Below are 25,336 nucleotides of genomic sequence, written 5' to 3' on the forward strand. Positions count from 1 at the left end.
ACATGGATGGAGGAACGGATGTAAAACATCTCTTTTTACCTAGTAACTAGAAATAGACTAGCTAGTTGTTGAAGAATGTCATGCTATTGAAGAACTAGGATTTTTACAATGGATGTTTATAATATCATAGAGAAAATGGAAAATATAAATTGGACAGAAAACTTCAGAATTACCCAGGATTCAGTTTTTCATGCCAAAACATATTTCCAAATAAGAGTAAGATGCCTCATAATTCTACCTTTGCTCTTCTCCCACAACCCCTATAATTAAGTACAGATCACATTGAGAATTGCTGGGGCCTCCTGGACCACATTTATGAGTTGCCGTTAAGACTAATGAAGTTTTTGAGAACTTAGAGTCTGGAGTTTATCACTACCCGCTCATTAAACTCCACTGTATTTTTGCATACCTAACGTACAACTTAGATAGTAAGAAAACACCTTGACTGTTTTGCCTTTTTATATTCAACCTTTTTTAACATTTTGATAATAAAACTGACTCTTCCTTCGGTGTAGCCATAATGGCAACTTCACAGTTCACCACAGGTTTTTTCTTTGACTGGTGAGTTGCACTAGTGCATCTGAAATGGGGATGTTCAGATCTGGCAGAAATCCAAGAGAGCAGCTTCAGGAAGGTAGAGTTAAGCATTGGTTGCCACTCCTAGAATGGCTGCTAGGTGTAGAGACCTCATTTTTTTTTTAAATTGCAATAAACTCCAAATGTTGGAAACCTTCCAGCCTGAGCTGTTGGATGATGGCTCCCATTCTTCATCCAACCTTTTCTTCTCTCTTTGCCTAAGAATACTGCTTATCCATCCTCCCACCCTGCAGGAGCCATTGTATTCTGAACAAATATAATTAACTTTTCCAGGGATCATCAAAGACTATAAACACCCCTCCTACCACCCTCATTACTGGAGGTCATTCCATCTAACAAACATTGTTGAGCACCTGCCTTGTGCCCAGAACTGGGGTAATGCTGGTGCTTTCAATATTTTAACCAAAAAGTGAAATTCTGTTTCCCTTGAAACAGAATTCTGAAATATGAGGGGGAATCCCCTAAAAGCAGAATTTAAAAATTGTATTTATTCTTACATGTTTAAACTTCAGTAACCTTCAAAGTACTCTCCGTTTGATGTAATACACTTATTGAGATGCTTTTTCCACTGCTCAAAACACTTTTTTTGGTTTTTTTTTGAATTGGAGTCTCACTCAGTCGCCCAGACTGGAGTGCAGTAGCCACTCCCGGCCACCGCAGCCTCGACCTGCTGGGCTCCAGCGATCCTTCCGCCTCAGCCTTCTGAGTAGCCGGAATTACAGGCATGCGCTACCACGCCTGGCTGATTTTTTGATTTATTGTAGAGATGAGGTCTCGCTGCCCAGGCGAGTCTTGAACCTGCGGGCTCAGGCAATCCGCTCACCTCAGCCTCCCAAAGGCACCAGATTACAGACTGAGCCACCGAGCCCAGCTTCAAAACACTTTTTAAACTCATCAATTTTAATGTCCTTTCATGCTTCTGCTTCTGCCATTTTTTTGTTTCACCTCTTCCACATCAGCAAAACATTTCCTTTGAGAGTTTTTTTCATCAAGGAAAAAAAAAAGTCACTCACGGTGAGATGGAGTGAATAGAAAGGGTGGGGCCCAGGGGTCATGCCATTTTTAATCAAAAACTGCTGACCATCCAGCACGGTGTGGGCAGGTGTGTTTCTAAATCACTCACCATGAAATATGCGAATGCATTGAAAGAATCTCCAAAAGTAATTCACTGAAGCTGGATGCAGCCTCTCACAACAATACGAGCTGGTACACTGATGCCAATGGGTTCCTAGAACACTTATCTAGTGCAGGAAGCCTGCCCTACAAGGGACCTGCTCTCCAAAAAAATAATTTTGATTTTGGGGGGGAGTTCCCCCCCTTGATATCCATGACTGCAAGTTGTCATTCACGTAATGAGCTTGCATTCTTATAAAAATTTTCAGCAGAGTTCTGGCTGGTGAGAAACCCTCATCAACCCCTACATCCAATACACTAATGTAGAAATCCCTTAGCACCCACTTATATGGTGGACAGAGTGTCTGAACACCACGGTACTCTCTTCCAGAAGGAATGATACATTTTTCCTCTTGCCAGCAGACGATGAGGAGATCTCCCTGAGTACCGAGCCTGAGTCGACGCAAATTCAGGACAGCCCCATGAACAACCTGGTGGAAAGCAGCGGTGGGGAGGCTCCGGGCGATGCAGCAGAGGCCTCGGAGACCTCGAAGCCAGAGCTGCCGAGCGAGGGCAGTGTCGTGGAAGGTTCCGGAGACCAGAGCTTGGAGCTTTCCAGACCAGGTGAGGAAGCCGCAGGCACCACTGAGGCGGGAGATGATGGCACGGTCCCTGTGGGACCGGAAGGAGCCGAGGAGCTCCTGGCCGAGGACACCCAGCCTGCCCCGAGTGCGGAAGAACTGGCCGAGGGCCTGGACCTGGACGAGGAGGCGCCGCTGCTGCTGGAGGACGGCGAAGCCCCGGCCGGCCCTGAGGAGCCCACGGAGGAGGAGGAGGCGGAGACGGGGAGCCGGGCTGGAGCGGAGGACAGGGAGAAGGAGCCGGAGGAGGAGGAGGAGGAGGAGGGCGACGTGTCCACCCTGGGCTGGGGAGAGGGCAGGCTGCAGCTGCGAACCTCCGCGAAGAGGAAAAGCCGGCCATGCTCCTTGCCTGTGTCCGAGCTGGAGACGGTGATCGCATCGGCCTGCGGGGACCCCGAGACCCCCCGGACGCATTACATCCGCATCCACACCCTGCTGCACAGCCTGCCCTCTGCCCAGGGCGGGGGTGCCGGCGAGGAGGAGGACGGCGCGGAGGAGGAGTCCACCCTCAAGGACTCCTCAGAGAAGGACGGGCTCAGCGAGGTGGACACGGTGGCTGCCGACCCGCCCGCCCTGGGAGAGGACGGCGAGGAGCCCGAGGGGGCCACGCCAGGCATGGCGCCCCCCAGCCACTCCGGGGGCCACTTCCCCGGCCTGGCCAACGGCACGATCCCGGACAGCGACACGCACCCCAGCACGGGGAGCGAGAGCGACTCCAGCCCCCGGCAAGGCGGGGACCACAGCTGCGAGGGCTGCGACGCGTCCTGCTGCAGCCCCTCGTGCTACAGCTCCTCGTGCTACAGCACGTCCTGCTACAGCAGCTCCTGCTACAGCGCCTCCTGCTACAGCCCCTCCTGCTACAACGGCAACAGGTTCGCCAGCCACACGCGCTTCTCCTCCGTGGACAGCGCCAAGATCTCCGAGAGCACCGTCTTCTCCTCACAGGAGGACGAGGAGGAGGACAACAGCGCGTTCGAGTCGGTGCCCGACTCGGTGCAGAGCCCCGAGCTGGACCCCGAGTCCACGAACGGAGCCGGGCCTTGGCAAGACGAGCTGGCCGCCCCTGGCGGGCACGTGGCAAGAACCGCTGAAGGTCTGGAGTCCCCCGTGGCAGGCCCGAGCCAACGGAGAGAAGGTTAGACCTCAAACCTGATCAGAGTGAGAATAGGACCACCAGGGGGACACAGGTGTCACCAACACGGTTTAAAAAACAGAAGGGGGTTGGTCTGTCTCCAAACGGGGTTGCTGGGGCAATGTACGCCTGTCTTGTACGTACATGTGTGCATGTGCATCTGTGTATAAGAGCGTAGGTGACTTTGAGTAGCTGCCACCACCCCCGGTGTCTCAGACACGAAAGGAGAATTATGACTAGCTGATTGTGAGCGTGCACTTGTATGTGTGCTTCTCTGTTTGTTTTAACTAATCACCAGTACTGGTTAGTGTACGTATTATCCTTCTAGTTTTGGCAGGAACCAGAGCCCCAAGTCTAATATCAAATAGTATGTGGGAAATAATCTATGTTCAACATTAGATGGATAATGTGTAAAAGCTCTGCTGACTTCCAAAACACATGGAAGACTAGTAATAAATGTTAATATAAGTTGAAGAATGCAGATTTTACCTCTGTTTTAGAATGCAGCTGGTCCATGTGTGTATGGATTTGTACGTATATTGCTTACATCTATTTGTCATTATTTCTGTCTGCTTAATTCTCGTTATTATTGTTGGTTTTGTTTTGTTGTTGTTGTTGTTGTTGCTTTTGGCTTTTTCGGTTATTGGAAGGGAAGAATAACATGAATGTGTAAATCACTTTGTTTCAAATAAGATTCTAATTCCAAAGCTGCCACCTTTAGTTTTAAAATGTATTCTGTATTTTAACCAAAAATGTTCCTTCTTAGTCATACTTGTGGAATCATATATTAAATCAATTTGCATTTCCTTATCCAGGATTGGGAACTATCTTCCAGTCAAGTGACAGTGGCATGGGGTGGAGGGGATTGAAAAGTTGCATCCTAATACAAAATAATTCAGTTGTTTTAAAAGAGAAAAGCATAGCCTCTGCTATTCTGCTGTTCTGCTATTATTTGTTAGCCTCCAAACAAAAGGTGGTGGCATTCTCTCTAGACTGTAAGCTCATCAAGGGCCAGAATTGTGTCTTCTTTATGTTTGAATTCTTAGCACCTATACAAATCCCTGATGCCTACAAAGTTTCTTAAACAGGAACTAAAGCAAGCATAAAAAATGTAAATATTCAACAATGCCCAGTTCTACCTTTCAGAGAAAGAAAGAGTGAGAGAAGCTGGCATGTGTGGTAAGGAGAAGCCCCAGGAAATCAGTAGAGAAAGAGAAACAAGGAAGTGGTGACAGACAGAATGAAAAGGTACCCATGATAAGTGTGATGGAAGGTCCCTTCCATGAGTAGAAAGGGATAGAAAATTCCCTTCTTGCACAAGGATGTTTTGAGGGATCCAGGGTGTTTAATGGGATCAAGACCCTGGTGCAGGAAGATAGATTGACATCAGATAATGTATGGATATTACTCCTAATCACAACATAATTAAAAATAATACAATATGAGATGTGGGGATTCCCACATAAAAGGGCACTCGTAGAAAGAAAGCCAGCAGGGATGTTTGGGGCCAGAGGTCTGTAAACTTTTCCTGTAAAGGGCCAGGCAGTGACTATTTCAAACTCTGTGGGTTAAGAGGTAAAATCAAGTAACTCTTCACCGAATGCTTTTTTTTTTTTTTCGGCCACAAAAAGTGTAATAACATTTCCATAACAGTTTTTTTTTAGTTCAGAGCCATACAACTCTACTTTAGCCTACATAGTATTTTTGCCCCCATGTTGGGAGATAATCTATACATAGTTCATTGAAAATTGATTCAATATAAATTTGTAAATTTACATCAGATCGTGTTTTACCAAAAAAAGACACTGCCCATGCCCTTGAGGGGCTCACCGTCCAGCAGAGTAAAAGCAGGAAAATGTTTCAGGGTCACAGCAATTTTTGCACAGCAGTTTCTAAAGAAGTTTCTGAATTCCCGAATTCTTCAGATTAAACTCAGAAAAGGTTAAGAAGCACCTACATGCTTCATTATGGTGGTGATAAGGGAAAATTCAAAGATTTCTGAGAGGGTCTGTTGATCTCACAAAGGCAGTTGCAGACGCTGGCACATACTTCTTCACAGCCAGCCTTCCTTGCCTCAGGAGGGAGACCCAGAGCTAACTGCAGATGCATTGTGGTACTGTCCCTCACTCACCACCCACCAGGCTTCACAACAGCAGGTACTCAAAGAAAGCAGGGCTTTGACACTGCCTGCCTGAAATGTGCATATGTGAGTGCCCTCTGCTTCCACAAGAATCAGTGTTGCCCCTTCACCAAGACTTCTGAGCTGCAAATCCTTTCACTATAGAAGTTGCATTAGATCCAGCAAGATCGATTTATTGTTCACATGCTCCCACAGAGGACTCTGCAGCAATTTATGGAGGAACACTGTTATAAATCTGAACTTCTTTTCCCTCTATAAAAACCTCCTCTTTTCAAAGTTCAGATTAAAAACAGTTCTTTAAAACTGTCTGCAGATGAATGAAAAGAGCAATATAATGTTGTGGTTGTGGGCTCAGGCCCTGGAGATTGGCCTCCTGGATTCACATTCAGTCCTACCACTTCCTCGCCAAGTTACCTAACTGCTCTGTTTGCTTATGTGCAAAATGGGTGTAATTGTAGGATCGACCTCAAAAGGGTTACTAGAAGAGTTAAATGAGAGGATACTATAAAGGCGCTCTGCCTTTCACAGAAGGAGGGCTCCTCCAGGGAAACAAGCAGCTTAAAGTACTGTTACATAAAGCATCGAAGGCCGTCCTCTGAACTTACATTTCCTGCACCTTGGAAATGTTCACATATATTAGGTGTAAATCACTCTGCTTCAGATAATATTCTAGGCAGCCGATCTACAACTTGGTCATATTATTTTTAAACAGAAGTTAAAAGGACCTCACTTATTTTTAGCTGAGAAAGAGGTCTCCTTCTGGGAGATTCTGGTGGGTGTGAACACTTGCTTTGTATCTGAGGCTAGCGTGATTACGTGGATTTGTGTCCCTGTGTAGAACAGAATTGCTTGCTTCTTCAGCGCCCTCCATCCATTCAGTCGGCTGAGATTTGTCGGTCACCTCATTGCATTTGCTTGGGGTTTACAAGCAGGTGGGATCAGCTCCATTAACCCCAGGCAGTCGACAATATTGTATTTCCACTAGCTTGGAGGAGTAATTAAGCCGATTGGTTGAACTAATTACAAGAGGTAAGTTTGTTGTTGTTTTTTCAGAAACTAAATTAAAAATGCAGCAGCTGATGACATAACAACTGTACCATTGTTTTTGTTTAATTTCTGTCACTAAACACATACAAAAACAAACATGAGTGTGGTATCCACTCACACACAGAACCCGTCTTTGAAACAGCAGTCTGTCCACACTGGACTATGTGCTGGTATGAGGGGAACCTTCCTTGATTTCCATTAGAATCTGCAAAGACCCAGAGGATTTGAGTAACATACTAGCATTTGCACAGGACATAACATTATATACTCAACATTTGAAAGGACTCTGTTTCTGAATATATCTCTATTTTTGCTTACCGGGTTAGCGCTAGAGATTAAATAACTAAATTCAACCCACCTAACTTTCTTCCTCTTTAATTTAATTTTGATCAGTTCTGTGGAATTCGAGTGAGAAGAAACAATCCTCCTTTCCATACGGAGGTAGTCCGGGAAATAATCAGAATTTGAAATCCCACAGTGATCTCAACCACCATTTTTCAGTCTCTCCTTTTTGGCCCATCACTTGCTCTTTGCATCAGCCGTGGAGAGCAGAAGAAGGAAAAGGCCTGACTTTTGTCCTTTGGCCAGTAGAGGCTATTGTGAGAAAACCAACATGGTGTGAGGCAAGAGGAGCCAGTCCGAATGGAGGCTGCCCTTTGTCCTGAGCCCTTGTAGATAAAGAGCAATGGCCTCTGATTATGTGACCCAAGCAGCTGGTGCTGTGGATCTCCTAACCATATGGTCATTCTACATGCCTGAGGACATCATGAAATAGCAACACCATCTTAGAGCATTGTTCTATTCATTATAAGTCTGGATTGACAACAGTATAAGATATGTCCATAATAATCTGAGGCATGCGTTCTGTGGATATGTTTATTTCTAAAATTTCTCCATGTCTGTCTTTCTTCCTCCTTGTATCCCACTTCTGTGTTTCAAGCTTTCCTGTCTCAGTCTTCCTGCTTTTTTATCTACTTCCTTTGTCTCTTGTCCTTTCCTCTTTCCTGAGCACCCTGACTTGTCTGATTTCTCCTCACAATAATCTGGAACAGTCCCAAGAACCCACAGAATTTTGCAGTCCCTCAGGCCCCTCAGCCCTTAGCATCCCTACCACAGGAATTTACCTTCTTGGCCCACCAGCTCGACTTGTCTTGGGAAGGCACCATTTGAGAATTTCATTTCAAAAATACTCTGAAAAACAACCTCTCAGTAGCCCGCCAATAAAACTTATCCAGATGAGAAGGTGTCGTTTTACACAAGCCCACCGAGCACTTATGGGCCCTTCTAAATGCTACATTTCCTGCCAACAGGCCTGTTTCCTTCTCTGAGCTAAAGTCAGGCTCTGTTAATTTACTCTTGTGTTCTTTTCTGACGCTGCCTTCCAATCAAGGAAATTCAGGTAGTTATAGAATCAGACTCCGATCCTACACATTGGACTGTGTGGCACAAATCATTAGTCATAAAGAATTTGGATTTTATTCTTCTTGTGTTTTTTTTTTTTAATCCCTCTTTCATGGATAACTGTGAATGTAGCAAAATGACACACAAAAAAATAGATTGCCCACTCTTTGGGGTTTGTTTCTTGTAGTGGTTAGTTTTGCAGCCATGCTTTTTTGATGACTTTGCCACAGCAATTAATGAATCTGAATGTCTCGACTATCTTGTCCATAGGTGAATGTCCTATACTCCATAATTCCCAGCCAGTAAGCCAGCTTCCTTCCTTGAGGCCTGAACATCATCACTACCCAACAATCGATGAGCCTCTTCCACCAAGTAAGCTTTAGTTTTTAAAATCTATGTCTTACCTCTTCCTATCAAGTCTAAACAGGTCAGTATGAATATGTATGTAAACATCGAAACTCTTCCCCAACTCCATACCTTACACTGTTATCAAAAGTCAATATGGCACCTACTATAAAAACTGGTGTTGCTTATTTATTTATTTATTTTGGACTAGTGGTTTCAGCCTGTGATCTTGTAGAGATAACCCAGTGTTTTCAGTGTCCCTCAACTTCTGAAATAGAGAGCATTTCTTTACAAGACTTGTCTAGTCCTTGCAAACTGTTCATGACCCTTAAGTCTCAAATTTTACTATTTTATGTTTAAAATTTGCAGTTCAAGATAGAAAAATCCTGTTGTCTATTGGATCTGTTATGTCACAAACATCTCCACATAATAAAACAGCTTCAACCTATCAAGGCACATGAACTTGCACTTTCCTTACTATAACTTGCATCCTAGGTAACAGCTCCAAATTACTTCTGCAGTTCTTAGGGTTGACAGGCAAAATATCATCTTTAGGATAGAATTCAATATCATTTTCTCCTGGTAACTGTAGTGTGTAATTAATGATCATCTAACTAGTCATCTGAATTTGGGAAATTCATTTACTCTCTCAGAGACTTAGTTTTATCGTTTGTAAAATAAAATTGTAATGTCTTCATCTGCTAAATGTAAGGTTTAAAGAAGGTAGTCTTTAGATATCATTCTAGCTTTAACCTTATAATACTCCAATTAATAAATGTATAAGAAGGAACTAACACCCAGGCATTATATACTCACCTTGCATCATGTATGTTCATGAATTCTACAACATCTCTGTTTTGGTTTCAGGTAAATATAATCTTTAAGATCTGATAGATTTTACAAACACAAGATCTTTTCAGGATGTAAGGAAACAGAGTTTCTTTACATTCTTTTCCCTGTGCTTACATGAAGCCGTTACAGTTTTCAAAAGGAGAAGTGCTTATTTTTTAATTCATCTGTTCTTGCTAATGTGATGTATTTTGCACGAATACCATTCTTCTCCCTTTTAAATTATAAGTATCAGTGAGAAAACAAGGAACATCTTTAACATATGAATTTAAAGGAACACAGTATTTGTTTTTCAGGGGCCAAGTCAAACATCATGTTTTTTAACTTTTGATGCTTGATTTTTTTTATTATTTATACACTGATTTATGTACATTCCACATTTGAATAGCAAACTTTCAGCATCACTATAAATACCTCCTACTTAGTACTTACCTGAAAAATATAACATGTTGTCTCTAGGAAAAAGTTACTTTCCTGACAGCAAATAAACTTTCAATGCATGTATGCCTAAGTTGACCTCCACTCCATTAAGTAGTAATAAATAATTTAAATGCAGATATTATAAATAATTGAATGTAAATTTATTTTAAAATAATGAACCTATATACAAATCAGTTTCAAAATAATGACTTTATGTAAGTTTCTTTTAAAAATGAAAACAAATTTCTCCAGATAGTTTTCTATTTTCTATCCACACAATATTGAAAAATATCAGAAGAGTCATTAATGGATTTACCAACTGAATATTCTTAGATAATCTCAAATAATACATGAATGACTTTATTGCTGATAGTTATTCAGTCAGCAAATACTCGTGGAATGCTTACCCTGTGTTAGGTACTGCTGTAGGTAAGCAAAATAGACAGAAATCTCTGCTGTCACAGAGCTTACAGTCTAGGTTGGAAGACAGATAGCAAAGAATAAAATAATTTAGAAGTAACTAGCCTAGCATATTAGATGGTAACAAGTATATGGGAAATTCAAAAGTATATTAGGTAAAAGGTCTTGAATATGTGGTGGTGGCTAGTTTGCCATTTTAGGCCAAGTGGTTAGAGTAGGTTTCACTGAGAAGGCAACACCTGAGGAGATAAGGGTGTTATCTATGCAAGTTTTGGGGAGGAAGAACTTTGCAGGCAAAGGAAATGGCCACTGCCAATCCCCAGATGGAAGCACTCTGGTAGGTTTGAGGAACAGGAGACCAGTGCCTCTGTAGCTGACTGAGAGAGGGAGAAAGAAGCAGGTGATGAGATCAGAGAGATAGCAGGGCCCAGATCACATGAGTCTTGTAGACCACTTAAGGACTTTAGCTTTTACTCTAGATGAAAGAGCGGACGTTGTAGTGTTTTGGAGCAGAGAAGTGATATTGTCTGACTTATGTCCTGAAGAGTTTTTCCTGGTTGCTGTGTAGGAAGTAAATTATGAGGATAAAGGATAGATATGTGAGGTCTAACATAAGACTATCACAGTGACCCAGGTGGGAAAGTATGGTGGCTTGGACCAGGGTGAGAACAGTGACAGTGGGGAGGAGTAATTCAAGTTTGGACATATATTTCGAAGGTAGATTTGATGACAGATTGGATTTGGATGTGAGAAAAAAGAATTAAGGATGGCCTAAGAGTTTTAACCTAGAGGGATGGAGTTGCCTTCAACTGAAAAGGGAAAGGAAGGCTGCAGGTGCAGCAAGTTTTGGTGGGAAGAATCTGAAGTTTGGTTTTGATCATGTTATATTTGAGATGTCAGCCAGGTAGTCATGTCTTTAAGCATAGTTTTGCATTTGTTCAAATTGTCTAAGATGTACAATTCTCCAGGTTTCTGTTACTGTAATAATTTAAGGTGATACATTATTAGGCTCTACATTGTTCTTAGACTTTGTGGAAAACATGATTTGATTTAGTGTTAGAGAGGACCTTCAGTCACATATGATTGATCTGTCCTGCACTACTATAACTTGCCCAGCATCATGAATGTATTGTTTTCAGATGTCTCTTTAGACAAACTCATGGTATCACAGTGCTGAATCTTTCAGGTCATGCTGAGACCTGCAGTTCTATTTGGAATTTTTTTCCATTGTTTGTAAAATATGTGAAAGTAATTTCTTTACAAAGCAATCCAAGAAACACTCATAATTTCTGCTTACACTTAGCTATTATTTTCTGAATTATAAAGAGTATACAATTAGCACTATGCATTCCAGATATTTAATATATTGGCAAAAGAGCCTCTCTGTTGGGCTTACCACATTTTTTCATGAGTGATTTGAAAGTATGGAAACACGTGGTGATAAGTTATCATTATTGGAGCTTTATTTTCTAGTTTTTTTCTTAATTTATGAGACCCAAGCTTTGTCTGCGAAGAAGTCCTTCCTTTACTGTGGGCACCTGGAGAGCAGGGATGTGTGTTGCTCAGCTCTGTGTCCTCAGGACATGGCACAGTTCCTAGTTCAGAGTGAGTGTTAAATGGGGTTTGTTTGGTTGAGTTAAATAGCACGATCTCTTCAAAGATTAATGTTCATTCTTTGTTGGATGACAGTCAAGTTGGATTCAAGAAAACAATTTTCCAACAGCTTTTACTAACATGAGTTTTGGACATGTTAAAAATTTTAAATTTATGGATCAAGGTTAATTACCTGCTAAGCACATGTAAACACAATTTGATCAATGAGCTAATTTCCATTTATGACTAACACATGACAGCCAGATTATCTAATCGTCAATTTTAATCAAAATCTCCTAGAACATATGTATACAATCTGCTTATATTTATTTATTCTTGTTTGTCATATAAATTAAATTTGTTGTTTTCTGGTATTTGGATTTTCATTGGGCATTATTCAGCAATCCCTCGGGTCAGACATAAACCATAACACTCACAAACAGATATACGGTGTGCATATAAAACCATAAATATGTCAAACATTTTTCATTTAAAAAATTGAGAGTTGCTATGTCATTACCTGAATTATACGTTTTCAACAGAATTGTTAATATCTGACCTACTCCCAAAAGCTATGGCTATTCTCACTTAAAAGCCTGAATGGTTTTTCTTCCTTTGCAGTCATGTTTGCTTTTCTTCTTTAGTCTCACGCATTTTCAACATAATTTTATCATACTGCTGCTATTCCACCACGATTTGATGTGTCCGTACCACAGACGTTGCTCTTCTATGTGAAGCTTACACATGAGCACATGATTCCTAATTCTTTTGGTTTTGAGGGCTTTTCCATCAACCCCATCCCACCTCAGCCTCTACATGTATCATCTCCACTTCCACCTTTTAGATTTGGTTTGGTTTTGTTTTTAACTTAGGAAGCAAAGGAAATTTTCTTTGCCTCAGACTCCCTCTACTGTTTGGGATGGTTATTTGTCACCAAAGGGGTATTTAATCATTATTGGTTTGGTTTGATTTTGGTCAGAGATATTTGGTAGCCACAGGTAGGTTAAATACACACTGTTCATTTACAGCTTATCAAAAGGATGTTTTGAAATCCTAGGTATCAAATTCTTTCATTCACCCTCTCAAGAGGAATGGCAATCAGTTACTATTAGATAGCTATTAGATAGAGGTCATCTAAAGTTGCAGGTACAGTATTTTAGGACTGTAGTTAAAACTGGATTTAATCTGAGGGCCATTCTTCCCTCCACTGAACTTAGTCACTCTACTGAATTTAGCAAAGAAAGGATTTCTTTGGATGTCCTCACTGGAGGTTGTTTCGGTCTTCACAGCTGTCATTTGAGTAGCCAAGAAGACTGACAGTGAAGGAATTTTTTAAAAGAAATAAGTTAATTAAACATTAGACTTTCTCTTTAGAAATTATTAGAATTTTAACAGAGGGCGTGGCCAAGGAAGCACAATTACTGTTTAAAATGGTCCATCAGAGAGTCTGAGTTCATTAAGCTCTTTTCTGGAATACCCAATTCCATGCCAATGCCCCAGAAGTCATGGCAGGTGATGTGGTCAGTGTCTGGCCTTCAGCCACGAACCAACGGTGAGTTCCACCTGCAGAAGACTTGGAAGTGGTATACTTTTCACAAAGGTCAGTAGTTTGTCCTTAATTTTTCTTTTTGCCTTTTTATTAAATATTAGACTGGGAAGCTCGAATTGACAGCCATGGGCGGGTCTTTTATGTGGACCACGTGAACCGCACAACCACCTGGCAGCGTCCGACAGCAGCAGCCACCCCAGATGGGATGCGGAGATCGGGGTCCATCCAGCAGATGGAGCAACTCAACAGGCGGTTGGTGATCAGTATGCAATGGGCTCCTCTAAACCCCGGTGAAAGGAGAATGTCAGCTAAAGAAATCCTCTTACATTTTTCTGTTCAGACCATATGAGGAGCCTGGAAAGTAATTGAGTATCATAAGAAACCCATCCATAATAGATACTTGGAAAGCTAGATTTAGAATCGGGTGGCAAGAGAGAAGTTCAGCTTGAGTGTCATTTAAAAGTGAGAAATCCTCTGAATTTCTTAATGACCCAGGCTTGAAAACAGGAGTTCTCATGTAATCCCCAACCCTAGAATGTTCACCAAGGATACCAGTGTTCCGTGAACCCTTCAGGCATTGTGTGCGAAATTATACATAGATGCGCATTTTTCTGGCAGCCTGGTCCATAAGATTTGTCAAAAGGGTGCAGAACTCAAACAGTTAAGAACATTCCAAGAATAGGTTGCATAAGAATACTAAAAGTTGCCTGGAGAAAAATTGGAAAAAAAAGAAAACTTCTCATAAACCATGGTATGCATTTTGGCCCTAGTCCCACAATTGCTAAATGTCCATAAATAATAGTTTTTTTAAAGCCTTCATCTTAGAAAAAAATACTTAAAAATATTTTTTGAGAATTGTTTTGCCTAAACACTAGACCCTCACTATTGAACTTGTATAGATGTAATTTTGCTTTTCACCTGCAAACAAAACCCTAAACAGCGTATCACTCTTGCCATAAGCTAATACAGAGCATCATCTCCAACATCCTGTGCTTTAAGACCAGGGTGGTAGCTTCGGGATGCTGTTAGTTACCAGGAGTGCAAACTGAGGCTTACTTCATTTGTCATCACACCCACATCCCATCTTGTTTTCATACCAAGGATGAAAGTAAAGAAAAGGTTGAAAGGGACTGAAAAGAGTAAAGAATTGGGTTTGGGGAGCACCCCTATTGATAGCAAATGCCTTTAAAACATAACTGTATCAGCCAGGAAAAAAAAAAGTGAACAATTAAAAAAAACACAGAAACAAAAAAATTGAACTTCTGGTTTTACTAATATAGAGAGAGAAGCATGCTTTAGGTGAAAATCACCAGAACATTCTTTTATTACTTGAGCATTTGGAAGATACTTGCTTTCCCTTTTTCTCCAACAGCAGTGTTTAAATCACTAATGAGAACCATAAAGGATTCTCATTGGCAGCATATCTTCCCTACAATCATTCCCACCATAACAAAGCATATTTCAAGGAGAAATTTTGATAACGAAATCTTATTTGACATGAATGGACCAAAAATCCATGGGAGGTTCTTTCGTGGTGATGTCAACAAAACTCTTGTAACTAAAAATGTAGAGGACACAGCAAGCTTATTTTACAAAGACACTGTTGTGATTCCACAAGCAGACATTAGCCCCTAAGTCTGTCTTGCTGAAACAGTTAAGCTGAAATTGTTTAGCAAGCTGAGAAATGGGGGGAAGCATCATTAGGTTCTATCTATAAGAGGAGCTGTTTGAACACTAAACCAAGCAAAACAATAAATCTGAATTAGAAGGAAGCACCTCCAACCTATGGCATAAACACCTGTGAAAGTCAGTGATGATGGTCAGCTTGTACAATATAAAAATTAGGCCAAGTTCTTTCAACCAGGTCTCTAAAGAGGCTTTGCAGCTTTTGATATGTAAATTCCTATGCCCTCCAGTGGAGCTGAACATGCTGAGAGAGGCAGCTGGACTATGCCGAAAAGGAAGTTGCACTTGCTGCATCCATCTGGACAGATAAAAAGAAAAGGAATTTAGTGATTTCAGAAAGTGCTATTTCTTGTCAAAAAGCCTACTTAGGGAAGGTCAAATAACTTTCAGATCAGTATCTGGGCTTTTCAATACGTATCTTAACCTATTGCTTTCAAGCATTTAAAGTTGTCTGTGATTTGGTGTGATAACGGCAGCCACAGAAAGCATACCACAGGTCTTTTATCTGCCTACATGGGATCACACATAGGGGCCATTTTTTGATAACCTGCAGTCATTGGGAGAAATTTACGATGATTGCTGGCTCGCAGCGATACAGAAATATTTTCCCATGTTGCAAGAAGTGGTTTCCCTTGACTCCCAGCCAGATGATTGTGAAGATCAAATATGTTTTCCCAAGGAGGCATACACTGAGAAATGCAGAGGGCACAATAGCAGCATGTCAGCTATTGTGGTGGTCCGCAGTGACCAGGTTCAAAGTCATCCACTTCCCAAACACAACACATTCTTCCAGGCCTTTTGAACTTGGCCACATGTTCCCATTGTTTGGAAATCCCTCATTCCCTGTCTCCCTCCTGGAATACTTCCCCTCATCCTACAGGCCTAACTCAAATGTCATGTGCCATGTGACGCTTTCCCAGAATCTACCCCACGCAGAGCCAGGGACTTCCTCTCCTGTAGCCTCACGAATGTGCAGGCCTCTGTTACAGCTCTTATGTTCTTACCGTATTCTTCTTTGTACCCCGCTTTGCCCCTAGTGCCTAATATGGTGCCAGAAATTTAACAGGACTCAGTACAAGATTGTTCCCTGAGTTAATTCCTACCCTTTCAGAATATCCAGAATTAATTGACTCTACTTTTACAAGTTTTTTTTATCAAGCCAGAAAATGTAAATGTGTATTCTTATTTTAAATAGTCAACTAAAGTTTATTCTCTAGTTATTACTATAAATTTACTTATTACGAAAATAGTTATTTCCATAAATTTAATTATTACTAAAACTTAGTTGTTACTGTAAAATTACTACCATATTAGGGGAAATAGAGGTTTTAATGGGAAAAAGTAATCTACAGTCTTACTACCCCAAGGATTTTGCAAATTTTTTTATGGATTTTGCTATTTTAAAACATGTATGCATCTTCAATTTCCAAATGTGTGCAGAATTCTTACATAGTTATAATGATAACATATCAGTTTTATACTCATTTTTCGCTTTCTGCACTATAAGCATTTTTGTATTGCTGCATAGCTAACTCAATTTCTCATGTTGAATGTTTTTCTTATTGCTTTTATCATTGTTTTTGATAAGGCCACCGGGGGTCTGTTAAATACTAAAACTGTCTTATAGTAGAGTGTTTCCGTAGGGTTCTCTTCCCAAAAGAGCCTGTCAAGGGAGATGAGCATGGTTTTGGTATTTGATATCAATGCCTAACTGCTTTCTACATTAGGCTTTGTGGATCTATGGGTTCACTTTGCCATCAACAGCCTCATTTCCCTCTCATCTTTTGGTTCGTTTTTGCTGATTTAAGAGGTGTTCCTGGTATTTTGACACCATTTATATCTTTACAGAAGGTCAACTTTCTTCCCATAAACTTTTCTTTAATAACTGTAGTTTCTTCCATGCAAATTGTTTGTTTTGGGGGGCTTCTTTAGTTTTTTGTTTGGTTGGTTGGGTTAGCTTGGTTTGGAAGGTTTTGTTTGTTTGGCTTTGTGCATATGCACATGTGTATATATATACATGTGTGTCCCTTTATAAATTAGGTATTCCAGCCTATTATCTTAACAATTTCCATGAACCCTTTACATACAATAAATATTTAGCCTTCTACTGCAAAAAAAGTAGAAAATATTGACAGATAATTCTTGATGAAATAGAAGAGAACTGGTTTTCAGACTTTCTCTCTCTTTTTTAATGCAGGGTGAGCCTCTGAGACTGCGGTCTTGCCCTTGCTGAGAGATTCCTCCTCACACCACTGTGTTCCCTACTTCCCCAAACTGCCCCTGTGCTTCAGTAAAGGTCAGGGCTGGGGCCTGATACCCAGAGTCTGAGGCTGTTGACTCAGTAAGGCATGAGATAACCAAGGTCCAGCAGAGAACATGGGAAGTAGGTTGTGGCATTGCTGACATTTTCATCATCAAAGAAGGTCATACTTACAAAGATTCTCTGCTATGGTCACTGCACTTTGGGAAGGAAAGAGAGGCCAAAACTTGACATTTTTCTAAACCCTAGTCCAGGTATCTATTGCTGAGTAACAAACTACCCCAAATGTAATAGCATAAAACAATAATCATTTACCATATTATCATGATTTCTTATGGTTCTGATTAACTGGGCCCAGTCAGGCAGTTATCTCCCGAGTATCCCATGGTGCACTCCAGGGGTGGTTGGGGCTGAAGACTCATGTATCTGGAGCAACCTGGCTGCATGCTGGCTGTTGGCTATGACTGTCAGCCAGAACACGGGACATTCTAGATGACCTGAGCTCTCTCATAGCATGGTCTCTGCATCCCATTACACTTAGCTATATTAGTCAAAGTAGCCGCAAGACCTTCCCAGGTCCATGGGGAAGGAACATTAATTCTACCGCTTATAAGGAGAATGATAAGGCTCTGGAAGACCATGTGGGTCTCATAATGTCATTGAGTCATTTTGGAAAAATGTAACCTGCCTTAAGTCATTTAGGGAATCCTCTCAATGGCAGTCTCTTTAGTCTTTGGCAGGCTCTCCAACAGGTCAAGGTTTCACACTTAGGCAACTTCTCACTGGTGCCTCCTGCTCTGCATCCCACTGCATTACCTGAATTCCAGCAGGAAGATCAAAAAGGGCCAACCTTCCCTACACCACGACCTCCCCACTATAGATGTGTTGAGGTGGTAAATTAACACAAATGTTTCTCTAAGCGGCCTGTTCAGGAAATGCCTCACAGTAACTGCTAAAGGCAAGGGTGGCTTCTGACAGGTGTCAGAGTGAGTGACAGAGGGGTCCTAACCCCAACCCTATCATTTCAAGATAAAATAAAGTCCTTAGACCAGTGAGTCTGAAGCCGAGATATAAATAATGCTACCTAAAGAACTAAACTACCTAAATAACTCTTTGAAAATGCAGATTTTTTTCAAGTTACTTCACTTTCCATAATTTTTACAATCACTCAGCTGATGCTCATTCAGATGGTCTGGAGACCACACTGAGAAGACCTTCCTTTATAAGGTCCAGGAAAGAATGGAGCACTGGCCTGCAGAAACCAGGCCACAGTGGAACCTCATTTCTGCCACACCACATCCCCGCTTGTCCCCACCTTGAGGTATACTTAGAGACCCGGTTGTTTCCTGCTACTTGGTCTCTCACCCTCCTCCTGCTCTTAACCTCTCTCCTTCCCTCATGACTTTCTTGGGCACAAGACCCATATAAGCAAGATTCCCCTGAAAAGTGTGACTCGCATGACCTTAAGGACCTCCAAGCCAGCATGTCAACTCCACACCAGTATGTCATCCTCCCCATCTTCCCATCCTTCTCCCTTCTCTTTTTCAGTGGGGCAACTCCACCTACCTGGTCTAAACAGAAACCTTGCACTTCACAGTTGACTCCTCCCTCTTCTTCAACCTCCATATCCAGTCAGGCTGCAATTCCTGTTGAATCTACTTGAAAGTTATTACAAATTCTGCTACCCAATAGCTCTCAAATTTATCCCCTTCTCCTGTCCCTGCTGTGCCTTGAGGCAAAGGGAAGCTGAATCCTGGTCATGTTGTCTCGGTCATCTGAGAGACACAGGGCAGAACAGAGATCACTGGGGAGGGGAAAGAGGGGCTACTTGGAGTAAGGAAAATGGAGTGGAGCACATAGGCGCAGACAGTGGACATAGGCCTACAGAATAGCAGGAATTTGGCAGAGCAGGCTAACAAGGGCAGAGAGGCTTAGGAAATTCTGTGCATATTCTGCTGTCAAATAGATATAGTTGATCGAGAATCCCTACACTCTGTAGGTGTTTCCCCTTTCCCAGCACACCGTGGCTGCCTGGTTGAGGCCCTCAGCATATCTGACCTAAACGATTGGACCAGCCCGCACCTGCTCTCTGCAACTCCAGAATCCTCTCCTCCAATTCATTCTCCACAACGACACTAGACGATCATTCTCAGTGTGCATCTGTCCCTGCCTCTGTTTTTGAGCAGCTACTCATCACTGAGCACAGAGAATCTCAAAGTGATCCCTGGGCCAGCAGCATCAGGGTCACCTGGGAACTCATTCGAAATGCCAATTCCAATTCCCTGCCCCAGAGACACTGGGATGGGGCCAACAGTCTGTTCTAGCAAATCCTGTTGCAGTTTGGGTTGGAGAACCTGTGGCCTATACAATAACACCCAGACTACTGCTGGGCGCCCTCTCCCTGCCTCCCTCTCCACTGGACTCCTGGCACTGCCCAGCGCTCACATATCCTGATGCCACCTCCAAGCTTCTCAGGGCTCTCCAAGGGTACCCGGCTTTTGTACATGTTGTTTCTCTGCTGAAATGTTCTTTCCCGAAAATTTCCCAACAAGTCCATACTCCAACTTTACAATCTTCGGAGTCTTCCTTGTCTGTGTCCCGACACATCTCTGACTTGTCTGTGACCACCTTTCATGTGGCTGGAGTTGTGGTTTCCGTCCCATTCTCCCTTTGTTGCATCTCCACTGGTATGTGTTCAAAGGGCAATGCCATATTCAAATCCTCTTTCTGAGCTGGAAGTCCAGCACAGAACTTGCACATATTGCAAGAAGTAGTAAATATTTAGTACTTGACAAGGTGACTAACTAACTAAATCCTCAACTGGAGAAAAAAATGTCAAATGAGCCCTCCAATAAGCAGAAAACATTTATTTGTTTGCCAGCATGCTTTTAAATGTAGTAGTTTCACAACCTCTGCCCAACCATGTCGTTTACCTATCAAATAGAAACAAATAAGTAGAATCAGTTTGTAGACTTACTACAATAATATAGAGGTAACTTGACATCTTGTTTGTAGCATTTTAATTTACCCCTCACACCTTTATGTTAGACTTAGCCTGATTTTGTTTGACACACAGCACAGGCTGATTTGCATGGTTAGTTATTATTTGTGTTGATTTTTTAAAAGTCACTATACTTGAAACTCATCATAGATTACAAAACAAAATGTCAAATAACCTTAGAGATACTTGCCTTGCTGTTTTAGCTGTCTTGCTGAAATTTTATGCATTTCTTTCCTGACATTCAAGAGAATTCTTTACCAATTTCTCCAATTATCTGATTCAGAGCATTGGCTCCCAACAAGCAAACAAACAAATGCTAACTCCTGTCTTTCCATTTTCTAATGCAAAGGTATCAAAATATTCAGCGAACCATTGCAACAGAGAGGTCTGAAGAAGATTCTGGCAGCCAAAGCTGTGAGCAAGTCCCTGCAGGAGGAGGCGGAGGTGGAGGGAGTGACTCAGAGGCTGAATCTTCCCAGTCGAACTTAGGTATTGGAGGAGGAGGGTCCCCAGGCATCTGGGATAGCGTCTAGTGGCTGTGTGACAGGGGTGCACAAGTCCCTCACCCTACCTCATGGGTATCGCACTCTGGGATGAAGAGCACAGCGGACCAGGGTGGAGGAGAAAAAGGCATGCTTGGTGCCCATGTGGGAGAGCAAACAGAACAGAACTTCCCACCAGGAAGCTTAGAAGGAAGAGTGGTTTGACAGTGCAGGGAATGCCACCACCCTGACTTGGGGATCTGGAGACAGAAAAGCAGATGAATTCTGAGAATGGAGCTGAGTTTACTATAGTGCTTGTACAGCAAGACAACTTTGTTGGTGGCTTAATCGTTTGTTGTTAAGTAAATGCACTTGTTGGTGTCCTAAGTATTTTTCCACTTATAACTCAAAAGTGCAATAAAAATCTAGTCTGTTTCAAGGAGCCATGTGACAACACTAGGAATAATTACTTGTTTGCATTTAGAATAAAATTATGTTTCCCTGAGAGAGGAACCTGGGGATGAAAAGGTTTTCCAGCACACTGCAGGAAAGCAATTTTACCTACTATAGTAGGCATTTGCCCAGAGTCTGATTTTCCTGATTTTCATTTCTTTGACTCTGCCTGAGTGGAACTCAGACAAGGGTATTCAAAAAGTATGAGACTGACTTTCACTTTTTTGTACTTGTAATTATATAAGATTATCACAGTCACATCCTAATAATCCACCTTCTTTCTAAATTGGGTAAATGATGGCATATGTATGGGGGACCCCCAAAATGGAATTTATTTCTAAAAAAATGTGTATTTATTCTTGCATGTTTAAACTTCTGTCACCTCCAAAGTACCCTTTGATACAATACACCTATCAAGACTCTTTCTACTGCTCAAAACAGTTTTTGAACTCATCAGTTCTGATGCCTTTTAATGTTTCTGCTGTTTTTTGTTTCACCTCTTCCACATCAAACCATTTCCCTTTGAGGCCTTTTTTCATTGGGGAAACAAAAAAGTCGCTCAGGCCAAGTCCGAGTGAATGGGGGGTGGGACACGGGGGTCATGGCATTTTGGGTCAAAAACTGCTGAACACTCAGCATAGTGTGGTTAGGTGCACTTGTAAATCACCCATCATGAAATAGGCAAACACACTGAAAGAATCTCAAAAGAAAAAAATTCACTGAAGCCACATGTGGCCTCTCACAAGAAGGCTACCTGGTACACTGATGCCAATGGGTTCCTAGAACACTTACCTAGCAAGGGAAGCCTGTACTACAAGGGACCCCCCTCCAAAAAATAATTCCAGGTTTTTGGGGGATCCTCTCCCCTTGTATTTGCCAAAAGAAGGCTCAGAGAACAGTTTTGGCAGGCAGCACTGAGATTCTAATCCTGCCAGGTCTCAACTGTCTGTGGCAATGCAGAATATTGGATATTTTCATGTGATTTTTTTCAATGCAGATTCCAAGTTCCACCAACAATTTTAATTCTATTTCTTTCCTTCAATTCTATTTCTCTTACCAGATATACTAACTAAACTGAGTAGTTTAGGTTTTTCTGTCATTAATTTTTCATTCAGCCTTCTGGGAGAGATGTGGTACAATCGTCAAGTAATTAGAAACACAAGGAAAAAGAAATAGAAAATTTATTTGATATTAGGTCCTTGGGCATTTACTGTGTAACAAACCATCCCCAAGTTTAGTGACTTTGACTCACAACCATTCATTTATCCCACAATTATACAGGTTGGCAATTTGAGCTGAGTCCAGCTGGGTGGCTACTCAGGATTCTGCTGGGCTTTCATGTCCGTCTTTGGTCAGCTGTGGAATCAGCAGTGGACTGGCTGGCCTGAGAAGGCTTCTGCTAAGTGACTTGTCTCTGTCCCCTTAGCTCCCCATCTTGCAGCAGTCTAGCCCAAGTTTGTTCTCACAGTGGTGGCAGGGATATAAGAGTTTGAAACCCTGACTGAGAACTGACCTCTTGTTACTTTTATCATGTTCTGTTAATTGAATCAGGGCACAAAGCCAGCCCCAACTCACTCAAGGCAGGAGCTGCAAAGTCTCATCGCAACTGGGTGTAGATACAAGGAAGGGCAGAATTGTGGCCCTTTCTGCAAGCAATCTCTTAGAGCTCTGGAGAGCAACTTGTAAAGAAAATAAGAAGAACGTCACTGAGATAAAAGGAAGATGATATTAAAGAACTTTAGCCTAGCTGAAGTTATGCAGAAGCACCACTAGGAAATAATGATCTTAACTGACAGACTTAAAGTAATATGATGCCTGGTTTTATCGCTATTAAAAACAACAGGCTGCTATGTGAGTGAAGGCTGTGTCCCACTGCTGTGAAGACAGAAGTACTGAGTTTGAAATGACTTTTTCCCCAATGTATTCCTTTGCTTTGCTTCGCTTTTTCCAGATCTGAGGAGAGAAGGGTCACTTTCTCCTGTGAACTCACAAAAAATCACCCTGCTGCTGCAGTCCCCAGCGGTCAAGTTCATCACCAACCCCGAGTTCTTCACTGTGCTGCACGCCAATTATGTGAGTGCTCCAAAACTCAGAGGGGACCTGGCCTGGCTCACGAAGGCCCAAAACACAGTTTTGTGAAGTCATTTGATAGATCTAAGAGGGTAGAATTTTACCTCAGGCAAGAAAAACCAAAATAAAAGACAGTTCAGTCCACGCTTTTTACTATCTGTGAGTCTCCCAAAGGGGAAAAAGGCTGGGTTTGGAAAGAGGATTGCCTCTTTTGCTAGGCTCAAATGTGTTCATGTCAGTGAAAGTGCTTTGGAAACAAATATGTGTTTTTATTATTGTTGTTAAAATTTTTAAAGGAACAAGATTAAAAAGTGGCCAGATTCCCTTCAGGCTGAATCTTTTTTTTCTTGGAGTTGGAGTCTCACTCTGTCACCCAGACTGGAGTGCAGTGGCCGCTCCTGGCCACCGCAGCCTCAACCTGCTAGGCTCCGGCGATCCTTCCGCCTCAGCCTTCCAAGTAGCTGGAACTACAGACGGGCACTACTACACCCGGCTAATTTTTTATTTATTGTGGAGATGAGTTCTCATCAAGTTGCCCAGGCGGGTCTCAAACCCGCGGGCTCAGGCAATCCACTCACCTCAGCCTCCCAAAGCGCGGGATTACAGGCTGAGCCACCGAGCCCGACTTGGGCTGAATCATTTTATAAAATTATCTTCACTTCAGAATTTTTAAAGTAGACCTTTCCTGGATAATTAGCAAGGTATCTTTTTGACACCGTTTTTTCAGACTTTGATGTCATTTTATGCCGTTTTTTCATTGCATGTTTTGGTACTTTCAAGAAAGCCATAGCATAATATCACTATGTTCATTAATTCTTCCACTTGACAATCATTTTCTGCTGTTCAGGCACAGATCCAGGTGCTGGAATCACAAAGGCAGATTGGGTAGGGTGACACCTAAAATGGTCGGACCCCCTTGTCTTATGGAGCAATGATGCATAAAAAGAGCAGCCTATGATGACAGGACTGAGCTTGAACTAAGGGAAGACAAAGCGCTCTGGGAGCACTGGGTAGCACCAGCTGAATTGAGTCCTGAAGGTTAAAGTGGGTGGGAAGAAGTCCAGGCAGAGGGACAGTCTGTTAGAATGGACGAAACTGTGGGAAGGCCTGGTGGGGGAGGGGGCGATTCCTGGGGACTGGAGTGTAGGTGGCTGGCAGAAGGGGAGGAAAGACTGGAGATTCGACAGCAGAGCACTCGGTATTTCATAAAAAGAAGCCGGGATAGGCCAGGCATGGTGGCTCAAGCCTGTAATCCCAGCACTTTGGGAGGCTGAGGTGAGAGCATTGCCTGAGCTCAGGGGTTCAAAACCAGCCTGGGCAACTTGGTGAGACTTCATCTCTACAATAAATAAAAAAAATAATCCAGGCGTGGTAGCATGTGCCTGTAGTTCCAGCTACCCGGAAGGTTGAGGCGGAAGGATCGCCTGAGCCCAGCAGGTCGAAGCTGTGGTGACTGTGAGCATGCTGCTGCGCTCCAGCCTGGGCGACAGAGTGAGACTCCAACTAAAAATAAAATAAAATAAAATAAGAATCCGGGATCTACTTCAGTAGGCAACCAGAACCAATAGCAATCTTAGGCATTGGGGCTGCCTAAGCAGGAATTTTGATGAAGCATTTTCTCTGGCAGGGTGTTGGGGAGAGACCAGGGGGCTAAAACAGGGCTGATTCAACTGTTCAAGTGAGAGATGACCAAGGCTTGGTCCACAGAAGGGACTGGGAGTTCAATTCAGGGTTATTTCTCATGGAATCCATAGCGTCTGGGTCCACTGTGATCACAGGTAGACATAAGGTGAGGACCCAAGAAAGACTCAATAGTTTCTGCTTTGGGAACCTAAGTTAGGTGGTGACTCCATTAAGCAGGTGTAGTAGCAGTATGATAAGGCCATGGAGTGTGTGACTGGGGAAGGAGAAGATCAGGTTTTAGCAGGATGTTTTTGAGAAGACTGTGGGATGCTCAGTGGTTGGATTCAGAGCAGCTTCCCAGTGGTGCAGTGAGTAGCTACAGTGGGGAACAAGCATGGCAGATGTTGATGCCCGCACTAGCCCAGGTGGGCCCTGGGCCAACAGGAGCCACTGACCAGCTCCTTCTCTCTCTCTCTCTCTCTCTCTTTCTCTCTCTCTCTCTGTCTCTCTCACA

General features: G+C 42.5%; 1 protein-coding gene across 1 annotated transcript in view; it reads left to right on the plus strand.

The window, feature by feature from the left end:
• The window catches only part of HECW1 (HECT, C2 and WW domain containing E3 ubiquitin protein ligase 1), a gene marked incomplete at its 3' end in the record, with an annotated part of 437,085 nt that overhangs the window by 334,393 nt on the left and 77,356 nt on the right, over positions 1-25,336 (plus strand). The window contains exons 9-13 of the mRNA XM_021706110.1: positions 2,134-3,486; positions 8,342-8,443; positions 13,349-13,499; positions 20,544-20,683; positions 23,081-23,202. Coding sequence (XP_021561785.1) covers positions 2,134-3,486; positions 8,342-8,443; positions 13,349-13,499; positions 20,544-20,683; positions 23,081-23,202 — 1,868 coding nt within the window. The remainder of the gene's footprint in view (positions 1-2,133; positions 3,487-8,341; positions 8,444-13,348; positions 13,500-20,543; positions 20,684-23,080; positions 23,203-25,336) is intronic.

Source organism: Carlito syrichta, unplaced genomic scaffold (assembly GCF_000164805.1).
Source record: "Carlito syrichta isolate Samal-C Ts95f unplaced genomic scaffold, Tarsius_syrichta-2.0.1 Scaffold315149, whole genome shotgun sequence".
Classification (NCBI taxonomy): domain Eukaryota; kingdom Metazoa; phylum Chordata; class Mammalia; order Primates; family Tarsiidae; genus Carlito; species Carlito syrichta.